Source organism: Rhinatrema bivittatum, chromosome 2, assembly GCF_901001135.1.
Source record: "Rhinatrema bivittatum chromosome 2, aRhiBiv1.1, whole genome shotgun sequence".
In the NCBI taxonomy this organism is placed as follows: domain Eukaryota; kingdom Metazoa; phylum Chordata; class Amphibia; order Gymnophiona; family Rhinatrematidae; genus Rhinatrema; species Rhinatrema bivittatum.
Genome location: NC_042616.1, coordinates 55,913,531 through 55,936,574, shown reverse-complemented (window position 1 = coordinate 55,936,574; position 23,044 = coordinate 55,913,531). Strand labels below are relative to the sequence as shown.

General features: G+C 43.6%; 1 protein-coding gene across 3 annotated transcripts in view; it reads right to left on the bottom strand.

Moving 5' to 3' along the window:
- SMARCC1 (SWI/SNF related, matrix associated, actin dependent regulator of chromatin subfamily c member 1) overlaps window positions 1–23,044 on the bottom strand; it is a 557,827-nt gene that overhangs the window by 490,068 nt on the left and 44,715 nt on the right. For all 3 annotated transcript variants that reach the window (XM_029588188.1, XM_029588187.1, XM_029588189.1), the window contains exons 3-5: window positions 21,189–21,274; window positions 8,757–8,838; window positions 1,454–1,546 (exon numbers count right to left, since the gene is read on the bottom strand). In XM_029588188.1, the coding sequence (XP_029444048.1) occupies window positions 1,454–1,546; window positions 8,757–8,838; window positions 21,189–21,274 (261 nt within the window). The remainder of the gene's footprint in view (window positions 1–1,453; window positions 1,547–8,756; window positions 8,839–21,188; window positions 21,275–23,044) is intronic.

Sequence of the window (23,044 nt, the reverse complement as noted above, 5' to 3'; positions counted from 1 at the left end):
CTTGATGGCCTCCATGGCAGCCCCCACACCTCGATGGCATCGACTGTATTGGGGCAGCTCCGCAAAGCAATGGCATCAAGGCCACCCACCACGATGGCCCTGAGGGCGGCCACAGCAGAGGCCAAACACCTCAATGGCACAGAGGGTGGCCACTCGCACATAAATGGCACTGAGGAAATCGAGGGCGGCTCCAATGGCATTGAGGGGAACCAAGGTACTTGATGGCAGACCTGGTCCCCAACACTAGAGGTCAGTGCCGCTATTCCACCACAGGCCCAAGGTGCTTGATGACTCCAGTACATCAAGACACTGCCTACAGATGCCTGCGGCACAGAAGGCCCTTTTGGCATCAAGGGCAATCACACACACCAATGGCATCGAGGGCACCCTGATACCTCTACCATCAATGGTGACATGGCACTCAATGGCATTCTTGAATCCAGACTTGGTCCTGACATCGATGAATTCGATCAACAGTGAGCTGGTCACAGATGTGCATAGGCAACCGTTGCTGGGCATGGCACCAAAGATGCAGCAGCCAGTTGCTTGCCCAGGCTAATGCTCACCCTCTCACACAAGGAGAGTGCACTGCAATACCAGCAAGCAGGAAAGGAAGCTACATCATCCAGGGTTTCTGCCCATGGAGACTAGTTGCTTTGAATGTGGGGAGGATGTGCATGCTCCTCAATCTCTGCACTGTCTGAACTTCTATCGATGCCAACTGATCGGTGAAATGAGATGGAACTGACCGGATAGAACTCAGGCAAGTCCCCAGGATCAGCGGCCTACATGGATCACCCACTGATTGCATTCAGTCAGTCCTGCCAGCACCTGATAAAGGTACAAAAACAAAACAGAGTAAGGAGAGGTCACAGATACTAAACTGCCAGTGCAGTTTTTGTTTTGTTTTTTTTAAATAAGGGATAGAAACAGACTGCCAGACTGCATTAGCGAGGGACTCTGCCTAGGGAGCAGGGTGATAATTACAGCTGCACATGCTCAGTAGGACATGTTTAAAAGTTCTAGATTCTTTGAGATAAGAGTTCTGTGCCAGGTTCCATCCAATGTTGTCACCCATGTGTGTAAGAGAAAAAGAATTCAGCACAAATTGAGGGGAAATGTTAATTGTAATAAAAATATAAAATCAGTATTTTGTTTGTGGCCAATATCATCACTAGGTTTAAAAAACATCCTCCTAGCCACACTGGATATGTATATGCTAATGCATGGTGCATCTGGTACCATTTAAGTATTGGTTTACTGAGCTCTATAAAATGCTGACAACTTACATTATAACACAATACGTTCTCAACAAATTTTTGGATTTTAAAATTATTTCTTAATGATTTTTACATAAACAGTGACTCCAATAAATTTAGATCTTGAATATCTACACTTAGCTTCACAATATGCAACTTAACTCAAACAAAATTACTTTTCAGTAACATATTACCTGATTACGCTTAACAATGTCCTTTAGTTTATTGGCCAGTTTAAGTTCAATATCTGGAACGAGGTAGACTGTCGGTCTGCTAAGACAGTTGTTCTGCAAAGAACATGGAAACAAAACTAGAACAATGAATAGATAAGAAACATGGAACAGTCACAAGAACTTCTCATTAGATATCATTGAATGCTTCTCATGCACCCAAAGGAGCTTTGCCAAAATATGCTATGGGTCAAAAGTTACAGTGAAAATACAGTAACTACAGTATTCTGCTCATTCCAAACAGTCCACAGGACAGCAATGTTATTTCACTTGCCAGGTTCTTATGGCCTGGATTGGCCACTGTTGGAAATAGGATGCTGGGCTTGATGGACCCTTGGTCTGACCCAGTATGGCATTTTCTTATGTTCTTATGTTTCTTAAGTTCTTATGTTCACTAACAAGAGCTTTTTAGAGTAGCTTGTGGTAACTTGGGCAATAGTGACTTGGAAACAGCCAGATAAATATGGGAGGTAGATTCCAGCTGTTTCTTAGGTGCCACTTATTTACAGTGGAAAACGCCGGTGCGCGCAATGCAGTATTCAAATTAGGTGGCGCGGTAGAAACGGGGAAAAGGAGGCGCTAGGGACACTAGCGCGTCCCTAGCACCTCCTTTTGACCCGGAGCGGCAGCTGTCAGCGGGTTTGACAGCCGACGCTCAATTTTGCCGGTGTTGGTTCTCGAGCCCGCTGACAGCCACGGGCTCGGAAACCGGACGCCGGCAAAATTGAGCGTCCGGTTTTTGGCCCGACAGCCGCGGGCCAAATTCAAATTTTATTTTATTTTTTTTTATTTTTTTATTTTTTTTTTACTTTTTTTACTCTGAGACATCCTCCCCTTCCCAACCTCCTCTTCCCCCCTGCCCAAATTGGGAAACATCTGACATATTGAAATTGTAACATCAACTTTGTCAATACGTTTTAACAATGCAGAGATGTCATTTACAATCAGGCTCTGTGGAATATGAGTAAAAATACCTTTTTCTGTGTTCTTAAAGGTCTCTATATTTGTTGGATTGGCTATATGTAGGAGCACAATGGATTTATAAGAAAAACATTTTTAGATTTTGTAGAGCTTAGCAAGCATGGTTGTTCTGAGTAGCTGTTATCTCAAGTAGTGAATGTACTGTTAGATTTGTTTGGACATCTTATAGTCAAAATATGGAGTGGGCTATGTGCTGACTTGAAGGATGGATTGTGCAATGTTGCATCAGAATTTGCAACTGACACCTACCTAGCATGATACAATTGATGACACCTAATATATATGAAAAATGGGTGTTTCGGTATTCAGGCTTGGTTACAATGGGATAATAAATGATTGGCAGTGGACCCTAAATTAGGTCTGTAATTGGACAAATTGTCATCAGGGAATGAAGCGTTGACTGATTACATGCCTGGTTAATAAAATATATTAGAGATGAGACCCGGAAGCTAAGGAGAGATTGGAAATAGAGCAACTGTACCATAGTCATGTAGAATTTTATTTCTAATAAATATAATGAAAGATGAAGTGCTGCATATCAGTTCTTTCTCCTCTAAGAAAATGGGAAACTAAAGTTTGCTCGATGGAGATGTATAAAATGCAGGCCCTCCCACAGCTGGATTAGGCTGGGAGGTGGGGTTTTTTTTTGTTTTATTTTTTTTTAGATCGTAAAGTTTTTATGACAGCTCCTAGCTCTAGGTCAGATGAATATTCATTGTGGATATCCTGAAAACCTGACTAGCTGGGGGTCCTCCAGGACAGGGTTGGGAATCTCTGCTCTAGGTGTCAGGGGCTATAAAAGAGCACATTTTATGCTCTTCCTGCCACCTCCAACAACCTACTTTAGTAGGTTCTCCCCTCTCCTCACAGTTTTACCTCATTTGCTATCTCACTCCCTTTAGTGGACCTGGTCTACTTCTTCAAATCTTTAAAATAGAAAATCTCATCTTGATCTTGATAGCCTCTGGCAATATCCTTGAGCAGATGCTACATTACAAAAAAGACATCACAATCCCTACCCAGACATTTGTAGCACTTTGTTAGCAATGGATATTTTCTGTTTGCATTCCAATCAAAACTTAAACCAGTTTGTCTTTATCATCATCATTAGAAAAACAGACTATGCAAATTAAAAGGAAAAAATATTTCTAAAGGGAAACTGTAGAAAAAAGGGAACTGAGGCTAGAGATCTATCAGAAGCCACAGCAGAGTGCAATGTCTTAAGTGGGAACCTGAAACAAACACCAAGTACACAAATGTGACAATTTCTCTTAGTTCTTTCAAGAGCCAACAAAAAACTGATTTGCAAGTTTTATTTTTTTTATCCTTCAAAGTGGTACATGGATTTTGATCTGAGCCTAGTGGTTAGAACAGCAGGCTATGAACCAAAGAAATCAGGCTTCAAAATCCCACTGCCGTTCCTTGAAACCTAGGGCAAGTCACTACCCTCAAAGCTTTTTTTCCCCCCCATTTTGTGTCTATCGGAAAAACCCTTAATGAATCAGGTACTTAGATTGTAAGCCCTATGGGGATAGGGAAATAGCTACAATACCTGAATGTAATCTGCTTTGAAGTGCCGAAAAACAGAATGTAAAATAAAAATAAATAAATAGTTGTTTACCAGCATCTAGTACCTTGAAATCCTCAATCAGGTCAAGTATGCAGACAGCTGGCATTGATGAGATACTATCTTATATAGGCAGGCCATCCTGCTTCTTTATTTAAATTGTCAACATCAGATGTAGAACAGATGCAACCATGCTTTACACAAAATCATTTTACAGCCACTCTCTGGAACTGAAGCATTTTAATCTTTAAAGCAGAAAGGAAATTGCCAGCATTGTATCTTTATCATTTTCTTTTTATTCTCATAAGCCTTGTTAAATTTTACAAGTTTTGAAAGTTTACAACCTTTTATTACAACATCCACTATTTTTATAAATCTCCTTCCACAAGTACACTTGAACTGTTCATGTTACATTAATATTACATGTCTGCCTATTTGGAGTTTTGATGACTACACATACATATGGCAACATCCTGATTTCATAAGGTTTATGAAAGTACGAGAAGCTTTCAAAATAAAAAACTTCAGGTGTTTCAGCAACTAAAAATCTGAAAAATGGGATATTATTTTATTTTTTTATTTAATTTTGATGATTTAAACTGTGAACTTAAGATTTTTTTTCCTCTAATAATGCTGCATTAAGAAGAAAAGGAAGACCCATAAAGTGCCTACAAAAGGTCATTTAGCCAAAGAAATGAGTGTGTTGTTTGGTAGACTATTAACACCAAATTTGTCTACAATTAAGCTAGCCAGATCAGAACATAGGGAAGTGTCCCCATAGTAACAGATGTTTAAAGAGATGAATGTTACATATAAGCAGGTGTTCTCCAAAGTAATGGTTTCTGACCATTACTGTAGTGTGATGGTGCTCTTTCCTGCTGTTTAGCTCCGACTTACAAATTATATTGCATTTAACAGAGTAAGATCTGCTTGCATTTGTAGCTTCTAGGATAACACTTCATACAAAATCCTGTCGGCCCATGATATATTAGTCCTCTGGATCTCTAAACTCACAAGCATCTGAAAGTTTATACAAGTAGGAAGTCAAGTCACATTTTCATGGGTCACCTGAGATGTTTTGGAGGCTGTGATTTAGGCCTTTAGAACAGGATGTAACTTCCCTAGACTCTTTTGAAGGTGAGCAACCTTCTCTGTGGGAATGGTTGGGAAGATGTAGTGATGCTGCCAATTTCTCCCTGCTCTTGTCACTGGGTATTGCCCAGGACTGGTGTCTGTGCTTCTTTGGCTTCGTTCGATGCTCTGAAGTGGTGTCCCTCTGTGATGATACCAATGAAGTGGAACCCTTGGCTCTATCAGTGCTCAATGTCGAAGAACAATGTTTCCTTGATAGCGATGTGCCACCAGCATCTTGTGCAGCTTCCGCACACCTCAAGGTCTCCAAAGCAAATTCAGATGGCTCAGACTTATCCATCCAAAGAGCTTTCCCATGAGCTCTAACCAAATTTGATGACATCTGATAGTCATCTTCTCACGTGGCATATCCTGAGACATGTTAGTCATGCCCAAGATACAGCACACATCTGTCATGCAGGTCTGTGATTGACATGATGTGTCTACATTTGGAGTACTTGAAGAAGTCGCTAGTCTTCTTCAATTTGGTGGACATTGGAAGAAAAATCTAGTTTGAAATCAAAATGACTCAGATTTTAAAATGAAAAAGAGACCTGACCAATAAAACAACCGAAAAATAAAGAAAACCTTCCAAAATAAAGTAAGAGGGAGGAGAACTTCCAAAAGAAATAATTTGTTAAAAGACTTAGAGGTAAACAACATTTTTAGCTCAGGGAGTAAATTAACCAGATCCATGGAAATGGGATGCAAATGGACCAGAACCCTCCTCACTGAGGTAGGGTCCCACATGCAAGAATAACTGGCAAGATCGGCCATCCACAGAGAACACCCATTTTGCTCAGCAGGTATCAAAAGGGTGACTCACACGTGGGAGAAACCCCTAGTCTTCACTGAGAAGCTGCCCAGAAGGGGAGACCCCAGATACGACAGGGAGACCGAAATCCGAAATAACTCCCTCATGAAAAAAACCTGCCATGCCTTAGGATGACCTAGGAAAGAGCCCTATTGCCCAACTTTCTCTTGTATCCTATGGGGAACAGAAAGCGACCGCCAGTCAAAGGTAATGAAATCACTTTTTCATTAATGGAGAACAAGGGCCATCCTTTGTAGGGGTGGACAATTTGGCATCCAAGCAGGAACCCATAAGGGTGATCTCTGGAAACCCAGTCACATCTCCCCTTTATAAAGGGGCAGGAAAGCAACACGAATTGGGGCCACCCGATCCTGAAAACTTTTCTACTTTCCAAGGGAGAGTAGGTTACTGTTGCTGAGGTTCATAAGCAACCAAATCATCTACAGGTGGCCACCCAGTCAAACAGGGTAGGCCACCACAGTAAACCATGGACCAGCAAAAGTGGCCCAAAAACTGCAAATCCTGGCCTGAAGAGAAATGCACAGATTTAAAAAAAACAAAAAAACCCAAGGCTGCAGTTCAGCGTCAGTCCTGAAAGGAACATAGCCTGAGGCTTCCCCCCCCCCCCAAGTGGATTCAACGTAAGCTAACATGGGAGGGGTCAAAAGACATACCCCTCTACTGTTGGAGGGAGAGACTCCCGACACTACCTTCTTAGTATCTATGCCTCTAATGGTTCAACCAGGAATGCAGACGTAGGTCAGTCTCGTGGCATCAGCACATGTCCTGTTTTGCGCACCACGAGGGAAACACACCCCCACTTAAACCAGAAAGCAACTGGAAGAATAGTACCCTCTGCTTTTAAAAGTGCAATGACTCATGCAGCGGTACTCCATCCTGCGAATGGCAACGCACCTTATCACATCATTGCCGTGCTTGTAGGTAGATGCCAAAAAGCAATCCAAGAGCACGTGATGGCACCCTCCTGGCTAGTGTCCCATCGCATCCTAAAATGCAAAACAGACAAGGAAACTTATACCTGGACACAATAATGGCGGTCCTGCTATCTCTGGAACGGTGGTGCCCGGCAGTGATAGAAAGAATGCCACCCGCCATCACCTGAGGTGCTTGGAGGAGTAGACAAACCCCGCTGCATCTGACCATGTATGATGTGCTCCACTGTCACGAGCTCCTAAAGGAGCTGGTAGATACGGTGTGGAGACGGCACCCCAATGCCACCTAGCATTCCCACTATGGCCGTTCCTGTTGGTGGAGGTGTTGCCCCCATGGTACTTAAAAGTAACTGACAATACTCCAAGAGGCTGAATGCAATCCTTGAATTGGGGTCGTGAATGGCCATCCGCCCTTTCCATCACATAATAGCATAACAGCAGAAGGGAAACCCATGGCAACCTACTGTGACCATGGTGCTCTGCGATAGTGCCTTGCAGCATCCAATCACGTCCACTGGTGCCCACAGCGCCTTTGGTGCTTACAAGCGACGGATTGCATCTATGGTACCAACAACTGCCATGCCCAGGGCTCAGACAGCGCTTGACTGTGCCTGCAAATGTCAGCCAGATGGCACACATGGTGTACCTGATGCCCAAAAAGTGCCAATGACTCACAAACATCGCAGCCAAAAACGTCCGAGAGTCAGCAGCATCGATGGAAACTGGTGCCCAAAGGTGTCAATGGTCCAGCAGTACTGATGACGCCCACAGTGCCCGGAGGAGGCCCTGAAGCACAGACACACCACCGGGTGCCCCGCGGCACCAACATACCGCACTGGTGCCCAAAGGAATGGATGACAGCTATCATCCTCAACAGTTCCCCTCGACTCTGCTATGTGCCCGAAGGCATCAATGCTGTGGGCTTGATGGCATCCATGCCAGTGCCTATGGCTGATGCTAGCCTCGACAGCAACTCCGGCACTTGGCAGCACTGATGGTGCTCGAAGCCCAGCGAGGACTCCAATGCCCCACAACTCCAGTGCCCCTGGCACTGTATGGCAGCTACAGGCACCCAAGAGTGTTAGTGCCCACGGCACCCGACAGCCTTATGCTATCAATGGCACTCTGTCCCCAGCCAAGTCAGTTACTGGTGCAGCTGGCCAGTGGGGCCAGGACCAAGATGACTCCCTCCCCCTCGGGGGAGCTTCCTCTTCCGAGGAGACTGGGATCACCATCAGGTCAGCTGGCACTGATTCCCGATATCCCTCCAGGTATCAGTGAGGAACGAGCACAGACACCGATACCGGTTTCAGTAAAGCACTGAGTGCATGCAAGGTATCTAGCAGTGGCTCAAGAAATTGATAGTGCCGTACTTGGTGCCACCGATGCCCCAACACAGAGGTCTTGCAATGCCTTTTCCATAGCCAGCTGCACATTTCTCCAATTCCTCCTCTAAGATTGCCAATGCAAACACCAACTGGGAGGCAGGAGTGGCCACATCCTCTTCAGAATGGAGAGGAGGGCTGGTGGCTGACACCAGGCCCAGTGGAGATCATGGCGAACCCCCAGAAATTTTAGAGGGTGAGTATTCCTCACCGCAGGGTCACTTTGGGGGTTTCTTGGCAAGTGCTGGACCATCCCTGTGCATCGACTGGGACCAATGCTTATACTTCTTCAGTTTTCCTAGATGCTCGCCATGGTCTTTCTCTGGTACAGAGGTTGAACCTGAAGCCATCTTTCACCAGGAGGAGCTGGGCAATGGACTGTCTCTGGGATCCCTACCGGCTGCTGACACCAAGAAAGCTTTTCACAAATAATTACCTGCATTAGTGTTTTTTCAATATTCATAAACATTTCCACATTTCGATCCATTCGGGAAGGATTCTGTAGGTCAAATCTCCTCCTGAAAGAAGGAAACAGAATATGTGAACTAAGAATTCCTTTTCAATTCTAGAAATCTGCAATAAAATTCTTTAAGGATTTATGACAGGTTCAATGGCTCTGGATTGTGTGTGATTAAGTACTAGCAAACAAAATCAGGGTTTGGGCTTTATTCCATTATATAATGTGCATCAACCTTTATAATATTAAATCATTAGTACAAAAGGCAAAACAGCACAGTTAATATTTCTTAGATTGGCAAAAGGGAGCAAACAAATTTACAGGTTCCATTCCTACTTAGCAGCATGAACAAGAATGTATTTTTCTCAAAACACCTTGCACCCAAGAGCTCAGAAAGGAGAAAATCTGCTACTGAGCAGACCCAGCATAATGTGGGCATGCAGGACAACACTCGCTCGCATCCACCCTTTTACATTTCCAAATAATACAACAGACAACAGGTTTGTGTTAACAGGGCCACAGCTTTAATAACAACCTGGAGGCCCGAGCCCCTCAAATAACATTACAATTTCAATCAACAAAACCTCACAAACCATCCACCGCTCCTCCAGCAAGACGGTCAGCACCAGCCACACAGCTCGTCCTTCAGCCCCACACCGAGTTCAGACCCCCACCGCCTGCCAGCAAGGAGCCAACCCGGTGGACCCCCGCTGCCAACCAGCAAGGAGCCAGGCCAGAAGACCCCCGCAGCCTGCCAGGAAGGAGCCCGCCACCGACAACTACCCCAGTTGTCAACCATTCTCAAATTGCCACAGAAATCCATCTTAACAGATAACCAATGTATAAGCTGTATCGGCTCGGGCCATCCGCCCCACCGCTGCGACAAGCAAGGTCCCCGCACATACAACCGTAACAGAAGGAAGGGCGGATGGGAGGGAAAGCGGCTGTCCGGCTCCCAGGGCAGACGCGGCGAAAATGCGGAGCTCAAGTCACACTGCCCCGAGACTCCACCTACTTGCTGCAGTCAAATACTCGCCGACCAATCCTGGCCGGCCAGCACGACTGCAGCTACCCTGGCTTCCCCCAATTGCCTTCCACCTCGTGAGGAGTCTCTGCTCCTCCTGCTCAGTGCCCCCACCTTCCCCGCGACCCGTAGCTGACCTGCTACCCTCTAACTCCTCCCCCCCCTCGACCTTGCAGCGCAGCCGTGGACCCGGGCCAGCTCTCAGAGCGTGCCTGGGCCCACATTACCTTGGCCAACTGGACACTAGGTCCGGTCGGCCTCCCAAGAAGAAAGTAAGATGGAGAAACAAAGTACAGATTTGGGTGGGGAATGACATCCAGAGCCAGTTATCTATACTGCAATCATGCACCTGCCTAAAGTTAGATTTCCTGATTACTATTCTTGGGTTTATTTCCTATATGCTGCTCAGCAGGGATGAAGGGAGATAACTACATCTGACTATTCAGAGCCTTAACTTGTGGGGGAGTGGCCTGGAATGGAATTCCACCACTTCTTTTCAGATTTAAGAGGCAGAGCAGCAGAGGTGTTCTGCCTCAACCTCTTCCCTCCAGGCAACCACAGAAAAGAAGAGGGGAGGTGGCATGATCCTGAAGCAGACAGAGCAGAAAGCATAACAGTATTGGCTGTGATCTGAAACCAATTCCCATTCCCACTCTCCCCCGAAAAGGAGAGCGATGCTGCAGTTGCATCAATATGATGTAAGCTAATTGGTTAAGGGTAGTAATCTCTGTGCCTTCTGTTAGGGGTAGTAGCTGCCATTCCATGCTGGTTCTCCCCCATGCACCCTTTTCTTAATTTTTAACTCTAGCCTTTAGGGATCCACGGGTTTATCCCATGACCTTTTATTTATTTTTAAAAATTCATTTACTGTTTTTGTCTTCACTACTTCTTCTGAAAGGGCATTCCAGGCATCCTTCCTCTGTGAAGAAATATTTCCTGATGTTGGTTCTGAGTCACCCCCCCCCCCCCCCCTGAAGTTTCATATCGTGGGGGACGACTCAGAACCAACGTCATTCTTCACCCTAACACTGCCCGTCCCTCCTATTTTGCAGGAAAGAGAGGACATGATCCTGAAACAGTCGCTGCAGAGCAAAGAACAGACACAAAAAGGGGTTGAATTAGCACAAGTTTGAAACTTGCGGGCAACATTGCCAATGATTAAGACTTCAGCTCTGGCCTTGATGACTGGCACTACTGCTCACACTTTTCAAACTTGTAGTAATTCAGCCAGTTTTTGTGTGTCAATTCTGAAAGTATGAGAGTTATGCCATCTTTATCCAGGACCCAACGAAGAAGAGCTAATGGTATATATTCAGTTGTGGTTCCCTCACAGAAACAGAATGAATGTATGTATGTGTGGGTGTATTTGTATATGTATGTGTAAGTGTACGTGTGAGAGAGAGAGAAATAAAGTTCACACCTGGCCCTGGTCTCACCCCTCTGCACAGTTTTAGTCCTGGGGAAATTCTGCGCTACTGCGGAGCACAGAATTTGCGCAAATTCCCCCCCTGCGCAGAAAATGGCAGAGGAGACCCCAGCATGCTGCAAACGGAGTGCGCAAAGATGAAGACCCCCTGTGTGCCACGCTCCGCTCACGGCAAAGAAGGTGGCCCCAGTGTGGTGAAGATGAAGGCCCCGGTGACAGTGAATATGTGTGAGAGGAGAGAGGAAGGGAGGGAGGGAGGTGTGAGAGAGGAAGGGAGGGGGTGAGAGGGGTATGAGAGGAGAAGAGAGGTTGAAAGCAGGGAGAGAGTAGGAGGGTGCGAGAGTAGGAGGGAGCGAGAGACAGCATGGGAGGTGAGGGGGGGAATGCTTGAGTATGGGTGCCAAAGAGGGGGCGCCTATATGAGGAGATTGTGAAACACAGAAGTGACAGCAGAAGACAACCATACGGCCCATCCATTCTGCCCAGCAAGCTTTCAGAGTTATTTTTCTCATACTTATCTGTTACTCTGACTGCTGAGGTCAGGGCCCTTATTGGTAACTTTTTGGTTCTAATTTTCCTTCCACCCCTGCCATTGATGTAGAGAGCAATGCTGGAGCTGCATAAAAGTGAAGTATCAAGCCTAATTGGTTAGGGGTAGTAACCACCGCAATCAGCAAGCTATTCCCACGCTTATTGGTTTATCCAGCCTGTGCAATTTCATCCTTTTTGGTTAGTCTTAATATAGATCCTCTTTTCTTCATCCCCCTGCAGTTGAAGCAGTGAGATGCGCTGTATCTGTATGTAAAGTGAAGTACTGGTTCGGGGTAGTAACTGCAGCAACAAGCAAGCTACTCCCACGCTTATTTGTTTTCCCAGACTAAGCAATTCAATCCTAGTTGTCTGATGTAAATCATCTTATCTTCATTCCCCCTGCCGTTGAAGTAGTGAGTGTGTGTGAGAGATTGGGAGCTCGTGTGTATGTGATGGTGCTAGCTTGTGTGAAGGGATTGTGTATATGTGAGACAGAGCCTGTGTGAAGGGGTGCATGAGAGACACAGGTAGCCTATGTGAGGACGTATGTGTGAGAGAAAGAGAGCTTGTGTGAGTGTTTATGCAAGAGAGAGGGACCCTGTAAGAGGGGATGTGTATGCACGCGAGAGAGTGCGGGAGCCTGTATGAGGTGTGTATGTGTACTAGAGAGAGGGAGGGACAGAGGGAGTATGTGTGAGGGGCAGTACTGAGAACGGGGTCAAACTCTGGGACTAGCTATAGAGTGCAGGGGGTTGAGCCCAGGGGTGGAGGGGAGAGATACTGGCAGATGGAGGTTGGGGTCTGAGAGGGCAAAATGGCCATGGGAGTAGGGAGAGCGAGTGGAAGGGACACTTACAGTGAATTTCTAGGGAAATTCTGCTCAAAATATTTAAAATCTGCATCTCTAAGTAATAACTTTTTTCTGTATTAATTTAAAATGTAATTACTTAAAGACTGTCATGTAAATTGTTTTATTTTGACCAATATAAAATTTGCAGAATTCCCCCAGGAGTAAACAGTTTGTTCCTTCCCTCATGCACCTTCCTCTACCCTGTGCCATTTTCTTTTTGTCTAACAAAAAAAAAACCCAAACAAACAAACCCTGAAGCTATTTCAACTGTTCACAAATCAAACTGGCATTAGAAGTGTTAAGCAGCAATGACCAAAAGAGATGAGAGATGAAGGAAAGGAATCACTAACTATCAGAATACTAAAGTGCAGGAAGCACTCGTGGTCAATTAAATTTTTACACATAGTCTGAGGCAGACATACTAAGCACAGTAAAGATTTTGCAAACTGTTTCATGTGTAAAAACGGAACTAGTGCCCACTGCTTTTCATTTTAGCACATGAAGCAGAGTTTGTGAAATTTTTTGGTTCTGCAAGAAAAATTTTACATGTAACATAGAAACATAGAAACATAGAAATGACGGCAGAAGAAGACCAAATGGCCCATCTAGTCTGCCCAGCAAGTTATCTGTTTCTCTTAGCTCTTGGTTCTATTTCCCTTCCACCCCCACCTTTAATGTAGAGAGCAGTGATGGAGCTGCATCCAAGTGAAATATCTAGCTGGATTCGTTAGGGGTAGTAGCCGCCGCAATAAGCAAGCTGCACCCATGCTTATTTGTTTTACCCAGACTATGTTATTAGCCCTTATTGGTTGTTTTTCTTCTCCCCTGCCGTTGAAGCAGGGAGCTATGCTGGATATGCGTGACGTATAAGTCTTCTCCCATGCCGTTGAAGCAGAGAGCCATGCTGGATGTGCATCGAAAGTGAAGTATCAGGCACATTTGGTTTGGGGTAGTAACCGCCGTAACAAGCCAGCTACTCCCCGCTTTGTGAGTGCGAACCCTCTTTTCTTCTCCCCTGCCGTTGAAGCAGAGAGCTCTGCTGGATGTGTGAAGTATCAGTTTTTCTTCTCCCCTGCCGTTGAATCAGAGAACTTTGCTGTATATGCATTGAAAGTGAAGTATCAGGCTTATTTGATTTGGGGTAGTAGATTTCTGCATCAAATTTTTATTCAAATTAAGTGTTAATGAACTTGCTGCCATGCAAAATCATGCAAAGCGGCTCATTAACTATTGCATAGGTAAACTACATGTAAAATTTTCTGTACAAGGCATAAAGGGATTTTCTTGGTAGAATTTAGCTTAGCAAAACATTGCATGCTATTTTCTATCAGACTCATTTGCATGTGTAGAAAAAAGCAAGTTTGCTTACCATAAACGGTATTTCCGTAGATAGCAGGATGAATTAGCCATGCTGTCTGGGAGCTCCTCACGACCGGTTAGTAGACGGAGTTTTTTCAGTTAGTACAGAGTTTTGAACTCTGTACGGCTGCACGGTGAGCTTCCCGCGCGATTGCCTTGTTACATCAGTCTCTTGTAGCCAAGCGAGATGAACGTGGAAAACGTTTTTGGTAAAATCTGTACACTGTCTAGATTTTTCCCGTCGATAGCAGGGCTGAATTAGCCATACTGTCTGGGAGTCCCAAGCTCCCGGGTTGTGTCCATATAATAAGTTTTTCCAGTTGAGGACACTACCCTTCAATAAAGGTAGACAGTCTCACTCATCATGAAGGGTTGACAAAACTGCCGAACCTAGAGCTGCATCGAAAGTTGCTTGTTGTCCGATACAGTAGTGAGATGTGAAAGTATGAAGAGAAGACCAGGTTGCCGCTTTGCAGATGTCCAGCAGCGGAACCCTTTTCAAATGTGCAACAGATGCTGCTGTTGCGCGTATCTGGTGTGCTTTCGGTTTGTTGCTCAAAAGCAGAACACATTTATTATAGCAGAATTCAATGCATTGGGATAACCAACTAGCAATAGTTCTTTTGGAGACAGGCTGGTTTGGATTATTAGGGTTAAAAGGAGAGGAACAATTGAGATGGTCTTCCTTGAGATTGAGTTCTTTGTTTGTAGTAAGCTAATGCTCTTTTACAGTCTAAAGAGTGCAGAAGCTTGTCTTGATCATTATGATGAGGTTTAGGTTTAAAGATTGGCAATGTAATTGACTGGTTTATGTGGAAAGCCGAAACTACCTTAGGAAAAAAGGTAGGATGAGGCCGAAGAGTGACCTTATGGTAAAATTCTAAATAAGGAGAATAGTGAACCAAAGCTTGTAGTTCACTTACTCTCTGTGCCGATGTGACGGCCACTAGAAATACCATTTTCCAGGTTAGGTATTTGATGTGGCATGAATCTAATGGCTCGAAAGCAGGCAGCATTAGTTGTTCGAGGACTATATTGAGATTCCATGGTATAGGTGGTTTTGACACCGGTGGCCTTAGACGTAGCATGCCCCTCATGAATCTGGAGATTAACGGATGGTTGGAAATGGGAAGTTCGTTGTGAGCGTGGTGGAAAGCTGCAATTGCACTAACATGCACATGAACTGAAGCCAGCACTAAACCAGCAAGGTAGAGTGTATGAAGATACTCCAGGAGTTGTGTGGCTGTTGATGAGAAAGGGTTTAGCTTTCTTTGTTCGCACCATTCTGTGTAATGATACCACTTTCCTGCATAATTACGTCTAGTTGAAGGTTTTCTGGATGCAATTAGAATATCTTCAAGTGGAGCTGGCAGACCCAGATGGTTTAGTAATTGCCCTTCAGTCTCCAAGCTATCAGGTAGAGGGATTAATGCAGTGGATGAAGGAGGGATCCCCCTTCCTGAGTCAACAGACATGGATGGTTCTCCTGTGGAATTGGTGGGCAAATGGATAGTCGCATGAGGTACGGATAACTAGGGCAGTCTTGGCCATGCCGAAGCTATGATGATCATATCCGCTATGTCTCGGATACATTTTTGAATCGTCCTTGATATTAGCGGAATGGAAGGGTAGGCATATAGTAAGCCCTCTGTCCATGGATTGAGGAAGGCATCTGGAGCGTGACGCAGTTTGCTCGGGTAAATGGAGCAAAATATTTTTGTTTGATGGTTGTGCTCTCTGGCAAAGAGATCTATCATCGGGTTGCCCCCAGCGTTGAAAGATTCTGGTTGCAACTTCCCGATTTAAAGTCCATTCATGTGGATGAAAAATCCTGCTGAGGCGATCCGCCGTGACGTTGTTTAAGCCTGGAAGGTAAGTGGCTTGCATCGAAACTTCATTTGCTATTGCCCATGTCAGTATTCAAAGTGTTTCTCGACAAAGGATCCATGAACCTGACCCTCCTTCCTTGTTTATGAAGAACATGGCAACTTGGGTGTCTGTGTATACCATGGGATGCTTGCCCCGAACTTGAGGGTAGAAGGTCTGAAGTACCTTCCAAATGGCTCGAAGTTCCAGAAGGTTGATCTAGTATGTGCTCTCCTGTGTAGACCAGAGACCTTGAGTCTTTAGTTCACTCAGATGAGCTCCCCAGCCCCTTCTGGATGCATCAGTCGTGAGGGTGAGTTGATGGAGAGGTAACCGGAAGGGTGCTCCCGAGGTCAAGTTGCCGGTGTTCTTCCACCAACGAATGTCAATGCGCATTTGGGTGGTGAGTTGTACCTTGGTTGAGAGGGGTTGAAAGTATTGAGACCATTGATTCCTTAGTCCCCACTGTAGGCGGCGCATATGTAGTCTCATGTAGGGAACCTACATGGATAGCCACTGCCATATGACCACGTAGCTGAAGGACTTGTATGTGATCGGTTGCACAGATGTCGAGCCAGTGAGGATAGAGTTTGAATCCTGTCCTGTGGGTGAGTATGCTGTTGTGTTGTATCGATGAGCGCTCCAATGAACTTTAGCGTTTGGGTCGGTTGCAGGTTAGACTTTTCGTAATTTATTATGAAGCCCAAGGTCTGCAGTCAGTTGAATATTTGGAACCTGTGAGTTCGTAGAGTAGCCTGATCCGAGGCTACTAAAAGCCAGTCGTCCAGATAGGGAAAAATCTGATCGACAGTTGTCCGAGGTGAGCCACCATCACCGCTAAACATTTTGTGAACACTCTTGGGGCAGAAGACAAGCCAAAGGATAGAACCTTGTATTGATAGTGATTGGTCTGAGCTTGAAAACAAAGGTATTGCCAGGAAGAAGGGTGCATGGGAATATGGGAGTACGCATCCTTCAAGTCTATGGAACACAGCCAGTCGTTGGCTTGTAGTAGGGAAAGAATAGTCTTGAGAGACGTCATCTTGAATTTTTCTTTTTGAATGTATTTGTTGAGATTCCGTAAGTCTAAGATTGGTCGAAGACCAATCAATCAACATGCGAAACTATCGATTCAACCTCTAATTCCGACACACTTGACACCAGTCTTAACCTGGCCGCGGTACCCTCTAGTGAAGCAGACCTTTTAGACTGAGTCTTCTTCGGTCTCTTCAATGGTCCCGGCGAAGACTGTGTGGATGATATCTTTAGCCACGCGATTTTTTCCGCGCGTTTCCTTTGTGCCCTGGGGGACATATGATCACAGTCCCGGCAGGAGACTTTTTATTTAAGCGTTTTTTTTTTTTATACCGAGGTATAGCTAGCAGCCTTCACTCCGGTTTACAATTACAACAACCTATTACATTTAACAGTATAACTTAAACAGAGAAACTTACATATTACAAACAGCTTCAACATTTATAACAGTGTATATCTGAACAGAAACGATGTAATTTCTAGCATCAAACGGTCTGTGTCATAGTCTTACTGGTGCCGTAGCGTATCCGAAAAGAATATGCATTATCTATGTTAAGTGATATTAATCAACACAGTCTTTGAATGTTTGACTAAATATCCATGTTTTGAGCTCTTTTTTAAATGATTTAATGTTGCTTTGTGAGCTCAAGTGTTCTGGTAGTGCATTCCATAATTTTGGGCCAGCAATGGATATAGCTCTGTTCCTTGTGTTGGATTGCTTGGCTAATGGGATTGATGGTATTTCTAGTTGTATTTTACTTGTTGTTCTAGTCATACGTTGTGGTCTGTGAATATGTATGACATTGTCAAGTGCCATGTTATCTGCTTTGTATATTGCATTGTGTAGGATTGTTAGCATTTTGAACTCAATCCTTTTTTCTACTGGTAGCCAATGTAAACTCTTTAGTACGGGAGTGATGTGGTCTGATTTCTTTTTTCCAGTTAGAATTCTCGCTGCAGCGTTCTGCAGTAATTGAAGTGGTTTTAAGGTCACTTTAGGTACGCCAATCAAGAGTGAGTTGCAGTAATCAAGGCTGGTGAAGATTAGAGATTGTAAGACTGTTCTGAAATCTTGGTGATGAAGCAGGGGTTTTAGATGTTTAAGTATTTGGAGTTTGTGGAAACCTTCTTTTGTTTTTGTTGAGATGTGCTTTTTGTAGTTTAGTTCTCTGTCAATCCAAATACAGAGGTCTTTTACGTTGTCTTTAAGTTGTATGTGTATGTTGTCTATTTTGAAGGGCAGGGTTGCTTTTGATCCTGGGTTTTTTCTTTCTATTAGCATACATTCAGTCTTGCTCATGTTTAGACAATTTTAGGTGGTTTAGCATGTTTTTGATCGCATCGAGATGAGATGCAGCTAGAATCAGTGCATTTTCTGTGGTGGATGTGATTGGAATGAGGAGTTGTATGTCGTCAGCATACATGTAGTAAGTTATGCCTAGGCTTGATAGGAGTTGGCATAGAGGAAGTAGATAAATATTTTTAAAAAAGTGTGGCTGATAAGGCGGAGCCTTGTGGCACTCCTGTTCAAGAGGGATGGCTTCTGATGTGATGTTGTTGATTGAGACTTTGAAATATCTGTCTTTTAGGAAAGAAGTGAACCAGTCAAGAGTTTTGCCCGAGAGTCCTATGTTTGTTAGACTTGATATTAGCATTTTGTGGTCAACTGTGTCAAATGCTGCGGAAAGGTCGAGAAGGATTAGTAAGTGGGCTATTTTGTTATCTAAGCCTCTTAGTATATTGTTGGATAGGTTGAGCAGTAGAGTTTCCGTGCTGTGGTTTTTCCTAAAGCCGTGTTGTGTGGGATGTAGTATTTTGTAGTGTTCGAGGTGTTCATTGAGTTGTTTCAGGGCTACTTTACTTTCTCTGTCATTTTTGCCAGTAGGGGTAGGTTTGATATTGGATGGTAGTTGTTCAAGTCTTCTAGGTTCAGGTTCTTTCTCTTTAGAATTGGTTTGATAGTTGCGATTTTTAACTTGACTGGTAGACTTGGTCATGTTCCGGTCCCAGGCATATATAGCAGTAAATATGTCCATCTGTAATGGACAATCTTACCACACTGGCAGTATTTAAATCTGGATGGCTTCTGGATGCCCAGAAGAAATGAAGAAGATAAAAAATTAAGAAAAAATCTCTTCAGAGACGAGGAGGAGAAAAACCCCGTGTGCAGACTTGCTCGCGGAAAAAAAAAAAAAAAAAGAGACTGAAGTAACAAGGCAATCGCGTGGGAAGCTCACCGCGCAGCCATACAGAGTTCAAAACTCTGTACTAACTGAAAAAACTCCGTCTACTGACCAGTCGCAAGGCACTCCCAGACAGCATGGCTAATTCAGCCCTGCTATTGACGGGAAATTAGCATATGAAAAAACAATAGTGTGCACATAAGCCTCGACTGTTTTAAAAAGAAAAATATTAAATATTGTTTTGGTTGCCTGAAAACTACACTGTCATGTTAAACACGTACTCATTTCCCTAAGCCTACTCTGTGTCCATTTGGTTTATCAAGATGTTGAAATCCTGGTCTTCGAGTTCTGGCCATGTCAACTCTAAACATATATTACTAGAAAAGCATTAATTAGGCAGGGCATGCAATCCTACCTCATGAGCATGAATATCCTGAAAACCAGACCATTGTACAGCTCTGTCTATTCTATATCTATCTATACACACACACGATGGCAAAAGAGGACCAAATGGCCCATCCAGTTTTCTTCATTTCCATCCTTTAGTCTTTAGGGTTCCACCTTGTTTATCCCATGCCCCTTTGAAATCTTTCGCCATTTTTATCTTCAAAAACCTCCACTGGAAGGGCATTCCAGGCATCCACCACCCTCTCCGTGAAGAAATATTTCTTGACATCGGTCCCTGGACTTTCATTCCGTAACCCATAGTTCTACTGATTTCTTTCCAATGGAGAAGGTTCGTCAATTGTACATCATTAAAACCTTTCAGGTATCTAAAGGTCCGTATCATATCTCCCCTGCACCTCCTCTCCTCCAAGGTATACATATTTAGGTCCTTCAACCTCTCCTTATAAGTCATTTGATGGAGACCCCTCACCATTTTTGCCACCCTTCTCTGGACTGCCTCCATCCTATCTGTCCCCCTTTGAAATACGGTCTCCAGAAATGAACACAGTACTCCAGGTGAGGCCTCACCAAGGACCTGTACAAGGGGCATTATCACCTCCTTTTTCTTACTGGTTATTCCTCTCTCTCTATGCAGCCCAGCATTCTTCTAGCTTTAGCTATTGCCTTGTCACATTGCTTCACTGTCTTCAGACTGCTAGACACTATCACCCCAAGGTCCCTCTCTTGCTCCATGCACAGCAGCCCTTCACCCCTCCATCACATACAGCTCTTTTGGATTACCACAGCCCAGATGCATGACTGTTGCATTCAATCCCAGCTGCCATATCTTCGACCACTGTTCAAGTTTCCTTAAATTATGTCTCATTCTAACTACTCCTTCCGACGTGTCCACATTACTGCAGATCTTAGTATCATCCGCAAAAAGACAAATTTTACCTTCTATCCCTTCCGCAATGTTGCTCACAAAGATATTGAACAGAACTGGTCCCAAAACCGATCCCTTTGGCACTCTACTTAACACAGTTCTCTCTTCAGAGTAGGTTCCATTTACCATTACTCCACTCCACCACCTTGGCGCTCACTCCCAAATTTCTCATTTTATTCACAAGCCTCCTATGCGGGACCATATCAAAAGGTTTGCTGAAATCCAAGTTGATCACGTCATGCGCTCTTCCTCGATCCAATTCCTTAGTCACCCAATCAAAAAAATCAGATTCATCTGACAGGACCTTCCTCTGGTGAATGCATGCCTAAAAGCCCTTTCCCTTGTGATCACAAGGATTGCTTCTTTCAGTGATACAACTGATAGAAACCTGGGATGATCACAAGGTATGATTTGAATCATAATGAGAAAAAGTCCTTTCCCTCCCCCCCCTTGTTATATCCGTAAGTTTTATGGGACATCAGGCTAAATACAGCTGCTGCTGAGGGAATATTTTTAAATGATCCTCCCACAACCAAGAGTAGAGGATGCCAGACTGGGAGGGGTTCATGGTCAGAAGGCTCCTGGCCCAGGGGATGTTGGTTCTAGTGCTCCCATGACAACCATCTCTGAGAACCCTATAATCATGACATCCATCCCCTCGTACCAACAACTCCCTTCACTGGGTATTAGGTTTTAGAGCCCCTTAGTAAAAACTGTAAAATCTGTAAGAAAAAGGCAGACACAAAAATGTATTCTTCATACAATGACTCAGATAAACCTCTCCAATATTGTTCAAAGACTTACCATCCCTGTTCATTTTTGAACTTGTAGGCAGCACCAAGAATGTGGCATAATGTACCAGCAGCTTTAAAATCCATGAAGCATGTTGCCTAAAATTATAAAAGAAAAACTGATTTTTAAGAAAGCCTTACTATACAAATTAATCTAGACAGTGTGCAGCAATGAATATTGGCATCTTAGCTGGATACGTTTGGACTCATCTGGCTAAGTAATGCCATTTTAAAATTCAGCCATGTTCTGCAACTACCACGTATCCAAAAAAACTTTATCTGGATAAAGCGTTAGCCAGATAAGTGAGGGGCAGGGAAGGGGCATTCCAGGATGGAGCTACTTATATGGCTAAAATTGTCAGATAAGTGTTGATATTCAGCCTTATACAATTAAAGTTTACAGTTTAATAAAATTTATGGATTTCCAAATATAAAAAACTAGGTGATTTACAATTTAAAAACAAAAAATTCAGACATACCATACACTACAAATAAAAATTAAAAAAAAAAACATTAATTTAATAACTACTCTTCATACCAGCTAGGATATTAGCAACTAGAACACAATGGTTATGAGAAGGCCAAGTTGAACAAGTAGGTTTTCAGTTCAGCCTTTAATTAAATTATTTTTTTAATGTTAGTTTCTTGTCGCAATTGGATGGGTAGTGAATTCAAGAATTATGGTGCTGCAATACAGAATATTCTCTCTTGTCTCTTGAAGTCAGGCTAGTTTATGAGAGGGAACCTCCCACAATCCTATATCTATAATTGCAGGTTAAGAGTAGAAGGGTAAATCTTAAAGAGTGTTTGCCCATGGAAAAGAGTTAATAAGTAGGTAGTATACCATAACAGAAATGTTATCCTTTATATGCCACTGAAATGGAAGCAGTGCAAATTGTAAAATACAGGTGAAATATGCTCTCGAATGTGCCTGCCCGAGATAAGCCTTGCAGTGGTATTTTGCAACAACTAAGTGCTTTTAAGGCCACAGCTGGGAGACCCAAGTATACTACATTGCAGTAGTTGAGAGATTGTAAAATTAAAGCTTGGATGACAGAAACGAAATCATCAGCATTAAGCAAGGGTATTAGGCCATGAAGTAGACAAGATTTTTAAAAAAGCCAGATCTAATTGTCACCTTGATTTGTTGTTGGAAAGAAAGTCTAGAATCTAACCAGACACCAAGGCTTTTAACATGATGTGAGAAAAATAAGGACACATTATTGCACAACAGAATGGCAGAAATATCAGAGACCTATCAAGCTAAGTTATCTGGATAAGTTAGACCTGCTATTCATCCAGTCTAAAGTTAGCAGCATTCCAGCTGCGCCATCAAATATCTCGGCCAAGTTAGCCGAATAAGTTTCTCTGGCTAACATGCTCAGCTGGACAGCAGCTGAATATGGCCCCCTGACATTTTACAAGTCAGTACATATTTACATAAATCATGTTCAGACCAGAATGGGCAAAACTTTATCAAGGAATTTATATTTTACATTTATTAAAATGTATGAATTGCCTAACACTAACAATAGGTCTATGATTTAAATCATAGATGCCTGTGATAATTTGGGGTGCTTAATGCTTTGGTAAACTAACTGCAAAAAAGACAGGAGTCAAGTGACAGCTTATAGACTAACAAATTTATTAAAGCATGAGCTTTCGAGGACAGAGTCCACTTCATAGGATGTATCTCTCCTCGAAAGCTCATGCTTTAATAAATTTGTTAAACTATAAGGTACCACTCATAGAAACATACATAGAAACATAGAAGTGACGGCAGAAGAAGACCAAACGGCCCATTGACACTGAAAAAGCGTTTGACTTGGTCCATTGGCCGTTTGTTTCTTACTCTGCAAAAAATGGCGT